The sequence below is a fragment of the Panulirus ornatus genome, chromosome 19, assembly GCF_036320965.1.
Source record: "Panulirus ornatus isolate Po-2019 chromosome 19, ASM3632096v1, whole genome shotgun sequence".
In the NCBI taxonomy this organism is placed as follows: domain Eukaryota; kingdom Metazoa; phylum Arthropoda; class Malacostraca; order Decapoda; family Palinuridae; genus Panulirus; species Panulirus ornatus.
In genome coordinates this window covers 7,362,577-7,380,802 of record NC_092242.1, presented here as the reverse complement: position 1 = coordinate 7,380,802, position 18,226 = coordinate 7,362,577, and the positions used below count along the sequence as shown (strand labels likewise).

Sequence of the window (18,226 nt, the reverse complement as noted above, 5' to 3'; positions counted from 1 at the left end):
TGGCCTTGTAAGATTGATTTCACCTGTTGAGTATAGTCAATTTCGAAATATTTTCTGATACTTTCCATTGTGTTTCCTGGGTATGTATCGGTAACTAAGGGCCTTATGACATATTTTTCATTATTATTTCAAGTTTAGAAGTGTTTGATTATCTTGTCTTTCAATTTTGAAACAAAAAGTTTTTTGAGCAAAAAATACCCTAAAGTATTACCTTCAATTTTTGGCATTTTTCTCACTAAAAGTTATTTCCTTTAAAAACTCATTATAAGAAGTATTTTTCATTCTGAATACAAATCTGTTGTTAAAATATCGTTTAGTGGCCTTGTAACATTGTTTTCACCCCGTTGAATATAGTCAATTTCAAAATATTTTCTGATACTTTCCATCGTGTTTCCTGTGTATGTATCGGTAACTAAGGGCATTATGATACACTTTCTATTTATTTTTTCAAATTTAGAAGTGTTTGAATATCTTCTCTTTCAGTTTTGTAACAAAATTTTTTGGGGCAAAAAAATTCACTGAAGTATTACCTTCAATTTTTGGCACTTTTTTCAGAAAAATAGATTTCCCTTAAAAACTCATTATAAGAAGTATTTTTCATGCTGAATACAAATCTGGTGTTAAAATATCGTTCAGTGGCCTTGTAACATTGATTTCACCTATTGAATATAGTCAATTTCAAAATATTTTCTGATACTTTGCATCGTGTTTACTGGGTATGTAGCGGAAACTAAGAGCATTATGATACATTTTCCATTATTATTTCAAGTTTAGAAGTGTTTGAATATCTTATCTTTCAATTTTGAAACAAAACGTCTTTTCAGCAGAAAAAATACCCTAAAGTATTACCTTCAATTTTTGGCATTTTTCTCAGAAAAATAGATTTCCTTTAAAACCTCATAAGAAGTATTTTTCATCCTGAATACAAATCTGGTGGTAAAATATCGTTTAGTGGCTTTGTAACATTGATTTCACCTGTTGAGTATAGTCAATTTCGAAATATTTTCTGATACTTTCCATTGTGTTTCCTGGGTATGTATCGGTAACTAAGAGCATTATGACATGTTTTTCATTATTATTTCAAGTTTAGAAGTGTTTGATTATCTTGTCTTTCATTTTTGAAAGAAAAAGTTTTTTGAGGAAAAAAATACCCTGAATTTTTGGCATTTTTCTCAGAAAAATAGATTTCCCTTAAAAACTCATTATAAGAAGTATTTTTCATTCTGAATACAAATCTGGTGTTAAAATATCGTTTACTGGCCTTGTAAGACTGATTTCACCTGTTGAATATAGTCAATTTCAAAATATTTTTTTATGCTTTCCATCGTGTTTCCTGTGTATGTATCGGAACTAAGGGCATTATGATACATTTTCCATTGTTATTTCAAGTTTAGAAGTGTTTGAATATCTTATCTTTCAATTTTGAAGTAAAACATTTTTCAGCAAAAAAGTTTCCTTTAAAAGTATCCTTTAAAAACTCCTTATAAGACGTATTTTTCATGCTGAATGCAAATCTGGTGTTAAAATATCGTTTAATGGCCTTGTAGCATTGATTTCACCTGTTGAATATAGTCAATTTCAAAATATTTTCTGATACTTTGCATCGTGTTTACTGGGTATGTATCGGTAACTAAGAGCATTATGATATATTTTTCATGATTATTTCAAGTTTAAATTTGTTTGAATATCTTATCTTTCAATTTTGAAACAAAATGTTTTTTGAGCAAAAAAATACCGTGAAGTATTACCTTCAACTTTTGGCATTTTTCTCAGAAAAATAGATTTCTTTTAAAAACTCATTATAAGAAGTATTTTTCATGTTGAATGCAAGTCTGGTGTTAAAATAAAGTTTATTTTTAGTTGTTCTCCATGTTAGAGAGGTAACAGCAGGAACAGACTGATAATGGCCTTATTCACTCCCATCCACTCTCTAGCTATCATATGATTCACCAAACGCAATGATGAGGATTTTTTATAATTGACTCAAGATTAAATTAGTTTAGAAGTAAAAAGATGTGTATAACTGTTTTCTTCTCTACTTTTTCTCTGTTTATCCAGTTACTCTCTATTTCATCCCTCCCTCTCACATCTTTTAATCATTTGCATAGAGACTGATATGATGGTCATGAAGTCTCTGTTCTTGGGTTAAAGTAGTAAATTTGAAATGAATCTGGTGATATACATTAATTATGATACTTTGAAATGAAAGTTTGCTGTAGAAATATTAAGAGTATATGTATAAGGTCGTGTATTGATGAGTCATTGTTCCTGTACTGAATATGCATATTCCAGGTATACAGGGGAGGAATGCCGTGTGTACTACTCATTGCTTAGGCAGCTTTACACAAACAGAATGCGAACAATCAAGCGTAATAAGGAACTCCTCAAACCATTTCCTTACATGGACAAGATGGCTGAAGTGGATGCTGTAGTTTCACAACCAAGATTTGTTGGTGAGTTAAGTTAGGAATTCTGAAAATTATCCCTATATTAAAGCAATGTTTTTTTTTTTCTGCAGGTTATGTTGTGAAACTGAAAATTATCCCTTTATTAGAGCAATGTGTGTTTTCTACAGTTGAGCAAATTTTTTTTTAAATCAGTATTCAAGGTCAGACTTATCATTTCTTGTTTTTGTGGTGTTTTAATTTTTCTACAATAATTTTGAATTATTGCAATATAATCTCTCTAAATCCCTAGGGATAGGGGAGAAAGAATACTTCCCATGTATTCCCTGCATGCCATAGAAGGTGACTAAAAGGGGTGGGAGCAGGGGGCTGAAAATCCTCCCCTTCTCTTTTAATTTTCCAAAAGAAGAAACAAAGGAGGGGGCCAATCAAGGATTTTTCCTTCTAAGACTTAGTCATCTGTTGTTGATGCTACCTCACTAACAGAAGAAATGGTGAATATGTTTGAGAAAAAATATCTCTATACTCCAAGTAAGGACTGGCCTTGATGTGAACTTTTGTTTGTGACTGTAGCCTCCAACTTAAAGAAAAGATAATGTTCTTCAATTTCTGATGCATACATTTGCAATCTAGAATTAGTATTCTGGGGGTTTTACTAATTTCTGAATTTTAAGTATAGTTTTTGTGAGTGTGATTTCTGTATTAAATATTTTTGAAGACCTCCCTGTCCACCTTAGTTTATGCTTCCTTTGGTGCATTTTTGTTGCAAATTGTATTGCATACATCTGAAAACTAAGGTGGAACACATTTTTTTTCTAGAAACAGAAGAAAATCGTCTGGTGATATTATCCTCTGCTTGTACAAGAATAGAGGCAGTTGAGGGTGATAATGAAGATACTCAGCGAGATTGTCTGGTGACTTGGTTGACTAACCTGAAAATGCATCTCAAGCGTGAAGCTGTCATACATCCACCACCATCTGTTAAGTATGTAAGTATGAGTAGGGCCCATGAGAGTGGAGCTAAAACACCATGGCCCAGGCCCAGAAGGGATCTGGGACTGAGTCATTTATATTCTTTGTATGTAATTCCAGAAAAGTGCATTGATGAAATAAAAATTGGCAGCTTGTTATTCAGATGTGTTCAAAAGGTAACATTTAGTAATACTGCTAGAATGCCACCAACCAGGGAGGTATATTACTGATACTACCTGCCTAGGTATCAGGAGGGTTAGTGGTGGTTGTTTAGTGAGCCAGTGCTTCAGTGGTTGTCAAGTTGCACTCCTCTGACCCAGGTAATTGTCTTTTCTCTCTGTTTCACCCACACATGGACTTCTGGCATTCTGGCCCTGATCTTGAAGGCTCTCTTTGTCACTCTTAATACTTGATAACACTTAACTCACACAACTCATTCTTCGTAACTCTAGATTTTTCTGTGATGAATGCTATGCACTAGCCCTGCCTTGTGGTAAAATGTTAGGAGCAATAGAAAAAAGTAGTTGGTGTTGACATTAGACTGGAGCATTAGATAGAAACATTCAGTAAAAATAGCAGGTAGGAACATTAGGCAGGAGCATTAGGTAGCAGTAGTAAGTTGGGACATTAGATAGATGTAGATGGTTGGGACATTAGGTAGGAGCCTCTGGAAATGTGTGCTTGAGTTGCTCTCTGCCATTAGCTTGTTAAGGGTGAGGAATTAAAGGCTAAGAAGTGGCACTGGAGTTCACCGACTGCGGACTTTTGCCAAGGCCACCCACTTGAGGGAGTTCCTGGAGGGAATGGGCATCAGAGAAATAAATGAATAGAATAACATTGTTCCTATGATTATGTAATAAAACATATTTTCAGTGATGCTTCCATAAATAAAGTAACATAATACTTTTCTTTCAGTTAGCTCGGACTTTAGCTGAAACTATTGAAGCTTCATCAGTAGATGAAGAATTTGAAAAGATTCGTAGTGTCCTTGGACCTCACCTGAGCTTGCTGAACTCAATTTCAGGTCAGTTAACCCTGCAAATTTTGTATTTTTAACATTCTAACAAGTGGGTTTGTACATAGCTTCTTAGGGAAAATTGTATCTATTCACTAACTGTCATATGTACACATATACATAGGTATGTATATCATTAATTTATTCATTTATTATACTTATTCGCTGTCTTCCGCGTTTGCGTGGTAGCACAAGGAAACAGACAAAAGAATGGCCCAACCCACCCACATACACATGTATATATGTAAACGCCCACACATGCACATATACATACCTTTACATTTCAACGTACACAGACATATACATATATACACATTTTTTTTTTTTTTTTTTCGCTGTCTCCCGCGTTTGCGAGGTAGCGCAAGGAAACAGACGAAAGAAATGGCCCAACCCACCCCCATACACATGCCTTGATTCAATCCACTGACAGCACGTCAACCCCGGTATACCACATCGCTCCAATTCACTCTATTCTTTGCCCTCCTTTCACCCTCCTGCATGTTCAGGCCCCGATCACACAAAATCTTTTTCACTCCATCTTTCCACCTCCAATTTGGTCTCCCTCTTCTCCTCGTTCCCTCCACCACCGACACATATATCCTCTTGGTCAATCTTTCCTCACTCATTCTCTCCATGTGACCAAACCATTTCAAAACACCCTCTTCTGCTCTCTCAACCACGCTCTTTTTATTTCCACACATCTCTCTTACCCTTACGTTACTTACTCGATCAAACCACCTCACACCACACATTGTCCTCAAACATCTCATTTCCAGCACATCCATCCTCCTGCGCACAACTCTATCCATAGTCCACGCCTCGCAACCATACAACATTGTTGGAACCACTATTCCTTCAAACATACCCATTTTTGCTCTCCGAGATAATGTTCTCGCCTTCCACACATTCTTCAAGGCTCCCAGAATTTTCGCCCCCTCCCCCACCCTATGATCCACTTCCGCTTCCATGGTTCCATATATACACATATACACACTAATACTTGCTGTCCCCATCCATTCCTGTTGCCACCCTGCCACACATGAAATGCCATGTATATGTATACACATATACGTATACATACACAGACATATACATATATACACATGTACATATTCATACTTGCTTGCCTTTATCCATTCCAGGTGCTACCCTGTCCCACAGGAAACAGCATCGCTACCCCCTGGGGATAGGGGAGAAAAAAATACTTCCCATGTATTCCCTGTGTGTCATAGGAGGAAAGGGAGCGAGGGCTGGAAATCCTCCCCTCTATGTTTTTTTACTTTTCTGGAAGAAGGAACAGAGAAGGGGGCCAAGTGAGGATTTTTTCCTCTGAGGCTGAGTCCTCTTTTCTTAATGCTACCTTAGTACCCCCTGCTTCAGCAAGGTAGCGCCAGGAAAACAGACAAAAAAGGCCACATTCGTTCACACTCAGTCTCTAGCTGTCATGTGTAATGCATCGAAACCACAGCTCCCTATCCACATCCAGGCCCTGCAGACCTTTCCATGGTTTACCCCAGATGTTTCACTTGCCCTAGTTCAGTCCATTGACAGCGCGTCGACCCCAGTATACCACATCATTCCAGTTCACTCTATTCCTTGTATGCCTCTCACCCTCCAGTATGTTCAGGCCCCGATCGCTCAAAATCGTTTTCACTCCATCCTTCCACCTCCAACTTAGTCTCCTACTTCTCCTTGTTCCCTCCACCTCTGACACATATATATCCTCCTTGTCAACCTTTCCTCACTCGTTCTCTCCATTTGTCCTAACCATTTCAACACATCCTCTTCTGTTCTCTTACCCACATTCTTTTTAATTCCTTACATCTCTCTTACTCTTTCATTACCACCTTACACCACATATTGTCCTGAAACATTTCATTTCCAACACATCCACCCTCCTCCGTACAACCCTATCTATAGCCCATGCCTTGCAGCCATATGATATTGTCGGAACAACTATTCCTTCAAATATACCGATTTTCGCTTTCTAAGATTGCAGAAGCACAAGCATAATTACCCTCTTTTGAGGAAGGGGCAAGGAGTTCACCTGCTTTGAAGTCTTGAATGTTTCTTTTTCCATTTTGGACACTTCAGAAGTGAGTTAAAACCTGGATGATTATGTGATATAAGTACAAATTTAGGTATAGGTGCTTGTTTGCTGTGTACTCTTGAATTTTGATTGGTTGACTCTTTTTATAGCACTGGTCCATTGGCTCCTGTGAGCTTTATCAGTTCATAAATACTTTTCTTGGTCTTTTCTTTTTCTGCTTCATGATTCTCTCTTTATTGCAATTAAGGCCCTACTTTGATGGGGACTTTTGTCAGTGACTGAAGCCTTCAACATGAAAGAAAAAAGAAGTGAGTGGTGGATTATGCTACCACATTATTTAGATGATTTAGCATATGAGATAGCAGTGTTCCATAACTAAACTTGACATCACTGGTAGTACATTTGGTTGCAGTTGATCACTGTTAGAGTATGTAAGGTCTTTTACATTATTGAAGTTTAATTCCCAGCTTAGCATAACCACTTCTCTGAGTGTCATTATATCTAGATCTCATGCATAGAATAAGGTGATGTATAATTGATGTCAGCATCCTCTTGTCTTTTCCAGAGAGAGGGGGATCAAGTCTTTTCTATTGTCCATCCATATTTAAGTACAAAGGAAAGAAGATCGTGATGAAGAAGTCTGTTCAGTCAAGTATGTTATATGTTTTGAAACAGGATTATTCAGCTGCGATTTGTAAGATAGCACATGATGAAGGGACAATTAGGATTTGTACAGTATCTCTGTCAAGAATATTAAAGTTTTGAGATGCATTAATGAAAACTTTGATGTGTTTTATGTAAATCATCTCACTTGTAAGAAGATATTGCACAAGAAATTTTGTCAGTGTCCTTAGTGGAAGCCATTGTTTTGTTTACAGAACTCATGATTCAATGTTTTAACTTTGATATAGAAATGATTTCATTTCTTCATATCACCCTCTCTCACATTCAAATCACACTAATACTTAATCCTTTGCATCGAAATTGCCAACACATTCATTCAGTGCCTCCTTAATCACTTGCCACTCTTTCTCATTCTCCTTGTTATCCGGGGGATAAGCACAGACAGTCGCCCACCTCTCATAACCCACCTTCATCTTTATCTGCATCAGTGTTGGGCTTACTCCTAACTTTTTCACACAGTCCCACAACTCTTCCTTCAGTGGAAGAGCTGCTCATCCTTTTGATCTCACCCGTACACTAACCAGTAGCATTCCCAAAACATTTTTCTCCCTTCCTCTTTCGCTTGGTTTCACGTAGAGCTGGATCATATAGTTTCCTTTCCTCATACATACTACCAAGCTCTTCCTTCCCCTCATTGTGGCATATTCATGCACAATCAGACTCCTCAGCCTGAACCTTCGAGAAGCATGAACCCTCCTTGCTTGGCTTCATCTGTTCCAACTTTAGAAACTGATTGCAATTGTATATATGTGAGTTTTTGCATGCCTCCATCTTGTAGTTTCATAACTATGATTCACTGAAGGTGAAATTTCTCTTTATATCCAGGGTATGGAAGTGTGCAGTGGACTGAGAATAATATACGAACTATGCTAAATACCATCAAAGAATGGCGACTTCTGTGCCATGATGATGCAGAACTTGAGCTCATGCTAGGGAGTGATATGCTTCTCTGGAAGGAGGTGGCATCAAGACTAAGTAACCATTACAAAGTTGATCCAAACAAATGTTTAGAGCGCTTTTCCCAGGTAAATATTGATTTTACTTGTGATAAAAGAATATGCAGTATTTAATTTTCCAAAAGAAGGAACAGAGAAGGGGGCCAGGTGAGGATATTCCCTCAAAGGCCCAGTCCTCTGTTCTTAACGCTACCTCGCTAATGCGGAAAATGGGAAATAGTATGAAAGAAAAAAGAAAGAATAAGCATATGAGAAAGTTGTAGAGCACTGCAAAGATTTGACTGCTGAACGCTGTTAAATTCTATCATAATGGAAGTTGTACTTGTGTATGGATAAATGATGGTAAGAAGTGCCTCAAGGCTGTTTGATATGACCGTGTTTGTGTAATGCTATTATGAATATGGCATTAATTTAGATTAAAGTATGGTGATGAGGTGTAATATTGAATCATGGGAGAACAATTGTAAATTCTGCGATTGTCATGTACAGATCATGCTGTCCAGTTAGCTAAATCGGATAGAGTCAGATGGAATGGCTGGTCTCTCTGTGGATGGGTGTGGAAGCAGGATGATGCAAGAGCCATATTCTTTTTTTTTTTTTTGTTCGAGATTTTAAATCAGAATGTATGTCTGATACAAATGAAAAGAATTAAAAGTATTGATAAGTATATAGTATTTAGGAGTGATTGGTAATAGAAAATTAAAGTTGAAATGAAAATCATGTAGGTGGAAAGCATTAGAGAAGGTAGGAAAATTTTTCTGAATTGAAAGAATTTGAGTGTATACTGTTGGGCCATTTCTTTCGTCTGTTTCCTTGAGCTACCATGCAGACGCGGGAGACAGCGACAAAGCAAAAAAAAAAAAAAAAAATGAACAAAGTGCATACATTATGGAGGATTTGTGAAACCTAAATCAGTAGATGATATGATAATGTAAAATTTTGATTACTCAGCTTCTAAGCTTGATTTTGTTGTGTTTAGCATTCTTTAAAAGATATTCCTCCATTTTGTAGCTTAATAGATACATAGAATTTACGAGTTAAGTCAGAGATAATCATCATAGTAGTTGCTTTAAGTACTACATGGGCTTTGAGCCACATAACTTTGCTCTGATCTTGCAGTCTCACACAATGCTTTTAGCATGGGGACATTAGAAAAGAAGCAATTAAAAGTTGGGTAGGTTCAAGGAATTGATATTAGTGGCGTAACAACAAACTCCACTAAGAAGTTTATCTTGCAGTTCTCTCAACTCTGTTATTCTCTAGCATGGTTAATTAAGCTTAACTAGTCCCAAGAATGGAGTTTATTATTGGCTGGCCTACAAGCAGTGGGAAAATTGTAGTTTCCATTGAAGTGATCGGAAGTACCTGTTTTACCTAGATTGACCATTAATGTTGACATTGTTTGATTGATTCCATTACTTTCTGTTGTAAACTTGATGTAGAGAGATACGTAATAGGGGGTGATTATAATAACAATGATACAGATAGATTTGTAGTAAATATGTTTTGATTAGATTTAAAAACTGAATGTTTACAAAGTATACTAATGTAAGAAAATGTTGCAGCTCTGTCGAGAATATAAAAGTGTGATATCATTTAACATTCGTTTAAGCCCAGAAGAGGTTGCCAAGTTTGTGGTATGTCAAGAAATTCTGGAAGGCATTTTGACTCCTCTTATATGCCATGATGCTCAACTAGATGTTAGGGGTGAGTATTTTATCTCTGTTTGCTCATATTTGATGTGCTGTTTTTCCTCACAAGATATTCTTTGCACGTACATATGATTCAGTTTCACATATTGATGTCTCTCTCCATAGGAGGGAGAACATGTGGTTTTTGTACTGTTCCTGCTTTTTATTCTAGTGAAAATGTGTATAATCATACTCTTATGGAGCAAGTCAAAAGCCATTGTTTTGAGTATGTAGTGAAGAAGGTGTAGTAGAGATGTCTTTACAGGTTAGGCCAAAGACCAGTGATGACTAGTGTTTTGTGAAAGTTAATGTTGTAGTGATGACGGCCTTTGAACTATCTTGTCAGGCTTACGTCAAAGGCTGGTCATGTTGTGGATGTAGGGGAGATGGGGATGTAGTGGAGACTGCCATTGACATGAATCTAAAGTAAAGATTTTGGAGCAAAGAAAATAAGGATTAAATGAAGATGAGAGTTTACTGAAGATAGTCTTTTATCATACCTGTGAGGAGACATGATGATTAGTGATAATGCAGAGGGAAACTAACTGCATTTATTCTTCATGTATGGTGAGGGGAGGTATATAGTTGTTGAATGTGTTGTGTACTGTTGTTTTACAAATTGTGTTGTCATTGTGTGTGATCTGTTTTGTACTGTGAGTGGTGTCGTTGAATGGAATGTTTTGCACAAGTGTTATGAACCTTCCTCCTTGTCTTTGTTACCTTTCTTGTCTTAGGTTGTGTAGTTTTAAATTCATGAGCCGCATCTCTTGAACATTCTTTGCTATCAAACAGCTTCTTGAATTTATGTATGCCATAATGTATTCCATTCATTCACCACTCTTGTACTATAAAAGTACTCCATCTATCTTGTTCAACAAGTTTTTTGCTTAATGTGTCCTTTGGTGTTCTTGTCCTGCATCTTTTGAGAAAATGTTCACTGATTTCATCATCACTCTGGTGGACAGATTTAGGGCTTTTAGTCTTTACTTGTAACTCCGTTCTCTTATTTGTGGTAACATCTCTGTTGCTGTCCTCTGAACCTTCTCTGTTAGCTCTTTGTGCTTCTTTAGGTGCAGTGACCAAACTTGAAAACATATTCTAATTTCGGCCTTCTGTAGGGTATGAACAGCTTGCTGAATAATGTGTTAGCTCTACATTTAAAAACTATTCTCTGTGCTAGCCGACAGTTTTTGTCTTTAACTGTTTATTTATGTTGTGTTCTTGGAGTAGGTTAGATATTGCTATGTCTTTGCATTTTGATACAATTGATGCTTAGCCTGTCTTATCAAGTACATACATCAAACAGCATGATCCAGAGAGAAGTATGGTAATTAGAAGAATGTGGTTGAGAGAGCTGAAGTGGATGTGCTGAAATGGTTGGAAGAGATAGAGAGAATGAGAGAGGAGAGGTTAACAAAGAGGATATATATGTCAAAAGTAAAGGGGACAAGGAGAAAGGGGAGACCAAATTGGAGATGGGTGGTTGGAGTGAATAAGATTTGTGTACATAGTACCTGAACATGCACGATGGTGAAAGGCATGCACAGGATAGACTAAATTGGAGCAGTTTGTTATATGGACAGGTGACAAGCTATCAGTGGACTGAACCAGGGCATATGTAGAAGCTCGGGAACATAGAAAGGTCTGTGTGGCTTGGGGGCTGTGGTTTTATGTGACACCTAGAGGTTGGATGTGAGTAAATGATGTCTTTTCTTCATCTGTTCCTGGTGCTACTTCTCTAATGCAGGAAATGGCAAATTGAATATGAAAGAAAAAGAAACAATTAAGATTTTATTAAAGTTTGTTAATCTCAAATTTGGTATCATGTCATTTTCTATAAAATCACTGACCTCACAAGAGGTAGGTAAAGGTTATGGGAGAATATTTATTACAAAGGAAATGAGATGAGCTGTAATACTCCTGATTGGAGAAGGTGAGGATAAAAGGGCAGTAATGACAAAGAGGGTGAAGAATGGCAGTAAAACTGTTGTTGAATGCATTTGAAAAATGTTTGTGAAAGCATAGAAAAGTGTTTGTATGCCTGATGACTGGATAAAGGCACTAACTGTTGTACTATATAAATTTCTCTTGTGTGCAGGTGTTCCATATCTGGAGAGGTTTTATTCATTCAATTATGGGATAGTGCTCACACATCTAGGATGGCTTTTCTTCCATTTCCCTTTTATCAAGAATAGAGGTAAAAGTCATCCATCATATTAATTCTTCAGCTGTTACCTCACTCCACCCATCCTGTTCCATCTACTATGATGTTGCTGCCCTCTTCTTCTTTATCATGTATTATTTTTGTCAGTTCTCTCATGATCTGCATTGGTATGCCCCTGCCACTAAGGCTTGGACCTATGGCATGCCTTATTACTGCTTCCCATAGATTGTGTGTGGAGATGAGCCACATGAAATTGACTTATGATACATACTCCTTTCCTTGAACTGTGATGCTGTGGAATTCATTTCTTTTTTCGTCTTTCCATCTTCCTGGGACCATTTTACATGTAAGAATCCAGTCTGTAAATACTTAAGGAGCCATATTTAATTCATTCTTTTTTCTTGTACTCTTGTTTTTTTCTCATTTGAGATGGCCACGATCAGGGCATGTTTCTTCCCTTACCATGTCATTTCCTTTTAAAAAGATAACTAGACAAATCAAAGTCTGCCATGTGAAAAAGAAATGCTAACATTAGAATGGGGGCTCATGGTGCTGCCATGACACACTGGGCATAATGATAGGTATGGGAAAGGTGAGAGGCTGTACCTGATCCACCTTTTTGTTGGGAATGGACTTCAATTTTCAAAGACAGATTATGAATAGATGGTCTCTCCATGTTTACAAAGTGATAATGAGAAGTTTTCTTTCAGATGAGTGGTGGGCCGGTGAAGAGGGTGGAGATTGGAGTAGAGATGAGACACTAGAGCTTCTCTTTACAGTGAGAGAACTATGGCCAGGTTGGCCAAAGATGGATTGGGATATGGTATGGACTCACAGACAATTAGATTATTTTTACTCTGGTGACATGTATAATCTTTGCCTTTTTTTTTTAAGTGAACCTTAAACATCATCCTTTGTATTCAGCAGGGTTTTGAGGTCTAAACCAGTACTTTGGATCCTGCCCATTTTTTGTATACCCAACTTTATTTGAAGATTTTGTTTGCATGTATTTTTTGACAAGATAATCAGAAATATGGTAGAAAGCTCAAGCTCTCTTCTTTTTATTTCCATAAATTATTGTATAAGATTAACAGGCCACTGGTAGAGGAACCTGTAGCACACATTTCAGAGGCTCCTACCTAGTGTTCCTATTAATTACTTCTACCTAATGTGTGTACGTAAAGTTGGTGCCTAATGTTCCGACTCACTGCGTCTACCTCATGCTCCCACCTAATGCTCCTACCTACTGCTTCTACCTGATGTTTCTACCTAATGCTCTTGTCATATGTTTCTACTTACTACTTTTATCATATACCCCTACTGTTTTGCCAAAAGGCAGGGCAAGCACATAGTGCTCACCTCTGGAAAACCTATAATTATGAAGAATGAGTTGTGTGAGTGAAGTGTTGTCAAGTGTTTGTGTGACAGGGAGAGATTTGTGTTTGTGGACAGAATGCCAGCAGTCCATGTGTGGGTGAGGCAGAAAGGAAATATAGCTACATAGATCAGAGGACTGCAGCATGACAGTCACTTAAGCACATACTCTCTTCGCAACCATCACTAACCCTTACCGATACCCAGGTTGATAGCACCTGTGACATACCTCTCTGGTCAGTGGCTTTCAGTGTAATATTTCAGTTGAAAGTAGTGCTCACAGCTTAATGTATTAGATTCACAATCTTTGCTATGGTGTCTTGTTTCTCTTTTAATATGTTTGCTATTAGCTTCCATGGTTCCATTTACTGCCTTGTCCACTCTCAAGTATCTAAAACACCCCTCTTCCTCCTGGTATATGTGCTGAGGAACCACTTCATAGAGAGAAGCAGGTCTAAAGTAAGAGCTATACATAGGAGTGATGGAAACTGCTATTGGAGAATGAAGAAAAAATTTACTTGTGGCATGCATCAGTATATGGACCTGAACAATTCATGCTCAGTTCCTGCTTATGTTCAGATAGAACTATAATGATATGGCTTGACCCAAGTAAAGGGGCATCATGCTTTTAAAAAACTGTTGATCATATAGGTTTTAAGAATATATAGTGTGGGAGGAAAGCTATCAGTATCAGTGAGAAGTTTATCTTAAGGATGTAAAGTTCGTGTACGAGTATAGGGAGACTGGATGATTCCAAATGAAAGTTGGTCTGTAGCAGGGGTTTGCAATATCACCTTGGCTGTATAATTTGTTTATGGATGGGAAGTGAGTCAGTTGTTTGCTGTTAAAACAGCATTGGTGGCAGATTCAAGTGAGAAATGGCAGAAGTTGGTGACTGAGTCTGAAAGAGTGTGTGAAAGGAAGAAGTTGAGATTAAATGGGAATAGAAGTAAAGTAATAAGGTTCAGCAAGGTAGAAGCACAGTTTGCATGCAGTGTGGTTTTGAATGTAGGGAAATTGGAGGAAGTGCTCTGTCTGTCTCTGTCTGTCTGTCTGTCTGTCTGGCTGTCTGTCTTTGTCTGTTTGTCTGTCTGTCTCTGTCTGTCTGTCTGTCTATCTCTGTCTGTCTGTCTCTGTCTGTCTGTCTCTGTCTGTCTGTCTGTCTGTCTGTCTGTCTCTGTTTGTCTGTCTGTCTGTCTCTGTCTGTCTGTCTCTGTCTGTCTGTCTCTCTGTCTCTGTCTGTCTGTCTCTGTCTCTCTCTGTCTCTGTCTCTCTCTGTCTCTGTCTCTCTCTCTCTCTCTCTCTCTCTCTCTCTCTCTCTCTCTCTCTCTCTCTCTCTCTCTCTCTCTCTCTCTCTCTCATTAACCTTGGATGGCAGTCAAGATGTATCCTCTTAGTCTTATGGCTGGCCAAGTCGAGCATACATCCTTGGCAGGACACAAGTTGATGGTTACCACCCTTACAGTATTGGATGACAGCATCATTTAGGCATGAGTACATAGCTTGCACATCAGTTACAAAAGAATATTACATGATAGATTTTTTCTGAAAGTTTGCAAGTTTTAGCTGCTTTGATAAGCATTAACTCCCCCTGCTCCCCATTTTTTCATGTGGCACATTGAAGGTTTGTAAACTGATAAAGTTGAAGTGCGCCAGATTTCTGATAGGGCTTGAAGTAACTCCATGTAGAATTTCAGTTTGGTGCCTTTAAATAGTAACATTGTGAGATTCAGGGATGACATTTATTTATTTGATGAGGTATATATTATGTATTTTTGGTTGTCCTAACTTTCCAAATTGTTCACCGCTTGTCAGTTTAAAGTGTAAGAAGTTGCAGTATACTCCAATTACATTTACAAAAAAGTCTCTTTAGTTAAAATTTTTCTTAAAGACTGAACCGTATCTTTGCTCAAAGGTTATTTTTTTATTATTATTTTACCACAGGTTAGCATGTTTATGAATGCTAGTGGATACAAACGAGATGCGGATTGTTGTCAGAGCAGATTCCAGCAGTTATATAACAGTTACCAAGCAGCTTTGGAACACAACCAGCATTGTGGCATTAAGACTAGAAGACGACCTCCATTTTATTTCAAGTTGAAATCTCTTTTTGGCAGCAGCGAAATTAATCAAACCATTGATCCTGGCAAGTATCATGTTGTTATGTTTGTGGTTGTCTTGAATGATATTTCAGTTTAAGTTAGAATATCTCCAGCAACAGTATAATAATCCTGCCATCAGTCCTGGCAGGTATTGTGCCAGAACACCCTGTCACAAACTATTTCTATCATAACTTTATTTAAAGCGTCTGTAGCCCTAATAATTTTCATCATTGCCTCAATCCTTCATTCAGAAAGCTTCCCATATTAGTGAGGTTGCTGTGGGTATGGATGACAAACTGGTTTGAGTTAACTGTGCATGACATCTTTAGACTGTATGTGTGCAAGGTAAACCATTGGTCATATGTTCCTGGTGCTATTGTGCTTGGATAAGATAGGCAGTCATGTATTGAAAAGATTCTCTTTTCTATCTTTGTCATGTTCACTTTTTCCCATTATAGTGCAGGGTAGCTCTTATAGGTTGACAACCACAATTTACAGTCCTTGCAGATTTCTGCACCCTTCAGAATTTTTTTTCTCCCTCTTTTGATGCCATATTGTCAACTTCATATTTTTTGCATATTTCCATACTCTTCTCTAGAATTAGCTTTTTTTTTTCTTTTTTCTTTTTTTTCTTTTTCTTGCTGTCTCCCGCGTTTGCGAGGTAGCGCAAGGAAACAGACGAAAGATATGGCCCAACCCACCCCCATACACATGTATATACGTACGTCCACACACGCAAATATACATACCTACAGAGCTTTCCATGGTTTACCCCAGACGCTTCACATGCCCTGATTCAATCCACTGACAGCACGTCAACCCCAGTACACCACATCAATCCAATTCACTCTATTCCTTGCCCTCCTTTCACCCTCCTGCATGTTCAGGCCCCGATCACACAAAATCTCCTTCACTCCATCCCTTTTCATATATTGTCATTTACCAGGCAAAGGTAACTCTGATTGTAATTTTGATGTATGTGGAAAAACATTTTTCATGACCACTTTACTGATGTGACCAATTCGATAAACAGAGTCAAAGAGAGGGCAAGAAATGAAGATAGATGAGGCAGAGGTGCTTGGTGTGCTTGTAACAGAGCTTAAGAAGACCAAGAGACATTACTGTCACAGTGTTCCACGAAAACCGCTCTTGCTGACTCTTGCTCAGTATCTTAGTGAGCACTTCCAATGCATATCCTATACCTTTTCTCCTTATCAGTAAGTATTAATGTAACAAAATAAGCTGACTGAAAAGAATGGTAGGTTGTGAAGCATATTACTTCAGTGCCATCTCTGTGTATCATATGTGCAATATGCAATGCAGTGGAGAATTATAGTTCATTCAAAACTTTGTACGGTTATCATGACATTTATGTACAATATCAACTACATTTACACAAAACCTTTTTTGTTTTGCTTTTCTGTACAGCTATGAGTTTCTTGGACTAGCTTATAATGCCACTTTACCTTTTGCATTATAGCTAAACACTCTAGAGAGGAAAATTCCTTACTCAGGAAAGGTTTGATGGTGTATTGGAACATAAACAATTAGAAAGGGTAGTGAGTGGTGGGATGGAGAAGCAAGATTATTAGTGAAAGAGAAGAGAGAGGCTTTTGGACGAGTTTTGCAGGGAAATAATGCAAATGACAGGGAGATGTATAAAAGAAAGAGACAAGAGGCAAGAGGTGAAAAAGAGGGCAAATGAGAGTTGGGGTGAGAGAGTATCATTATATTTTAGGGAGAATAAAAAGATGTTTTGGAAGGAGGTAAATAAAGTGCCTAAGACAAGAGAACAAATGGGAACATGGGTGAAGGGGGCTAATAGGGAGGTGACAACAAGTAGTGGTGATGTGAGAAGGAGATGGAGTGAGTATTTTGAAGATTTGTTAAATGTGTTAGATGATAGAGTGGCAGATATAGGGTGTTTTGGACGAGATGGTGTGTGAAGTTAGAGGGTTAAGGAGAATGATTTGGTAAAATTTTTGCGGAAGATGAAAGCCGGCAAGGCAGCGGGTTTGGATGGTATTGCAGTGGAATTTATTAAAAAAGAGGGTGACTGTGATGTTGACTGGCTGGTAAGGATATTTAATGTATGTATGACTCGTGGTGGAATGCATGCATAGTGCCATTGTACAAAGGCAAAGGGGATAAAAGTGAGTGCTCAGATTACAGAGGTATAAGTTTGTTGAGTATTCCTGGTAAATTATATGGGAGGGTATTGATTGAGAGGGTGAAGGCATGCACAGAGCATCAGATTGGGGAAGAGCAGTGTGGTTTCAGAAGTGGTAGAGGATGTGTGGATCAGGTGTTTGCTTTGAAGAATGTATGTGAGAAATACTTAGAAAAGCAAATGGATTTGTATGTAGCATTTATGGATCTGGAAAAGGCATGTGATAGAGTTGATAGAGATGCTCTGTAGAAGGTATTAAGAATATATGGTGTAGGAGGCAAGTTGGTAGAAGCAGTGAAAAGATTTTATCAAGGATGTAAGGCATGTGTGCAAGTGGGAAGAGAGGAAAGTGATTGGTTCTCATTGAATGTCGGTTTGCGGCAGGGGTGCGTGATGTCTCCATGGTTGTTTAATTTGTTTATGGATGGGGTTGTTAGGGAGGTGAATGCAAGAGTTTTGGAGAGAGGGGCAAGTATGCAGTCTGTTGTGGATGAGAGAGCTTGGGAAGTGAGTCAGTTGTTGTTCGCTGATGATACAGCGCGGGAGGCTGATTCGGGTGAGAAACTGCAGAAGCTGTTGACTGAGTTTGGTAAAGTGTGTGAAAGAAGAAAGTTAAGAGTAAATGTGAATAAGAGCAAGGTTA

The 18,226-nt window shown here is 37.9% G+C and overlaps 1 protein-coding gene across 1 annotated transcript in view; it reads left to right on the top strand.

The window, feature by feature from the left end:
* Positions 1–18,226, top strand: part of LOC139755364 (uncharacterized) — a 95,874-nt gene that overhangs the window by 61,830 nt on the left and 15,818 nt on the right. The window contains exons 13-21 of the mRNA XM_071673549.1: positions 2,293–2,453; positions 3,225–3,394; positions 4,293–4,401; positions 7,008–7,094; positions 7,952–8,151; positions 9,648–9,789; positions 12,648–12,760; positions 15,256–15,457; positions 16,447–16,630. Coding sequence (XP_071529650.1) covers positions 2,293–2,453; positions 3,225–3,394; positions 4,293–4,401; positions 7,008–7,094; positions 7,952–8,151; positions 9,648–9,789; positions 12,648–12,760; positions 15,256–15,457; positions 16,447–16,630 — 1,368 coding nt within the window. The remainder of the gene's footprint in view (positions 1–2,292; positions 2,454–3,224; positions 3,395–4,292; positions 4,402–7,007; positions 7,095–7,951; positions 8,152–9,647; positions 9,790–12,647; positions 12,761–15,255; positions 15,458–16,446; positions 16,631–18,226) is intronic.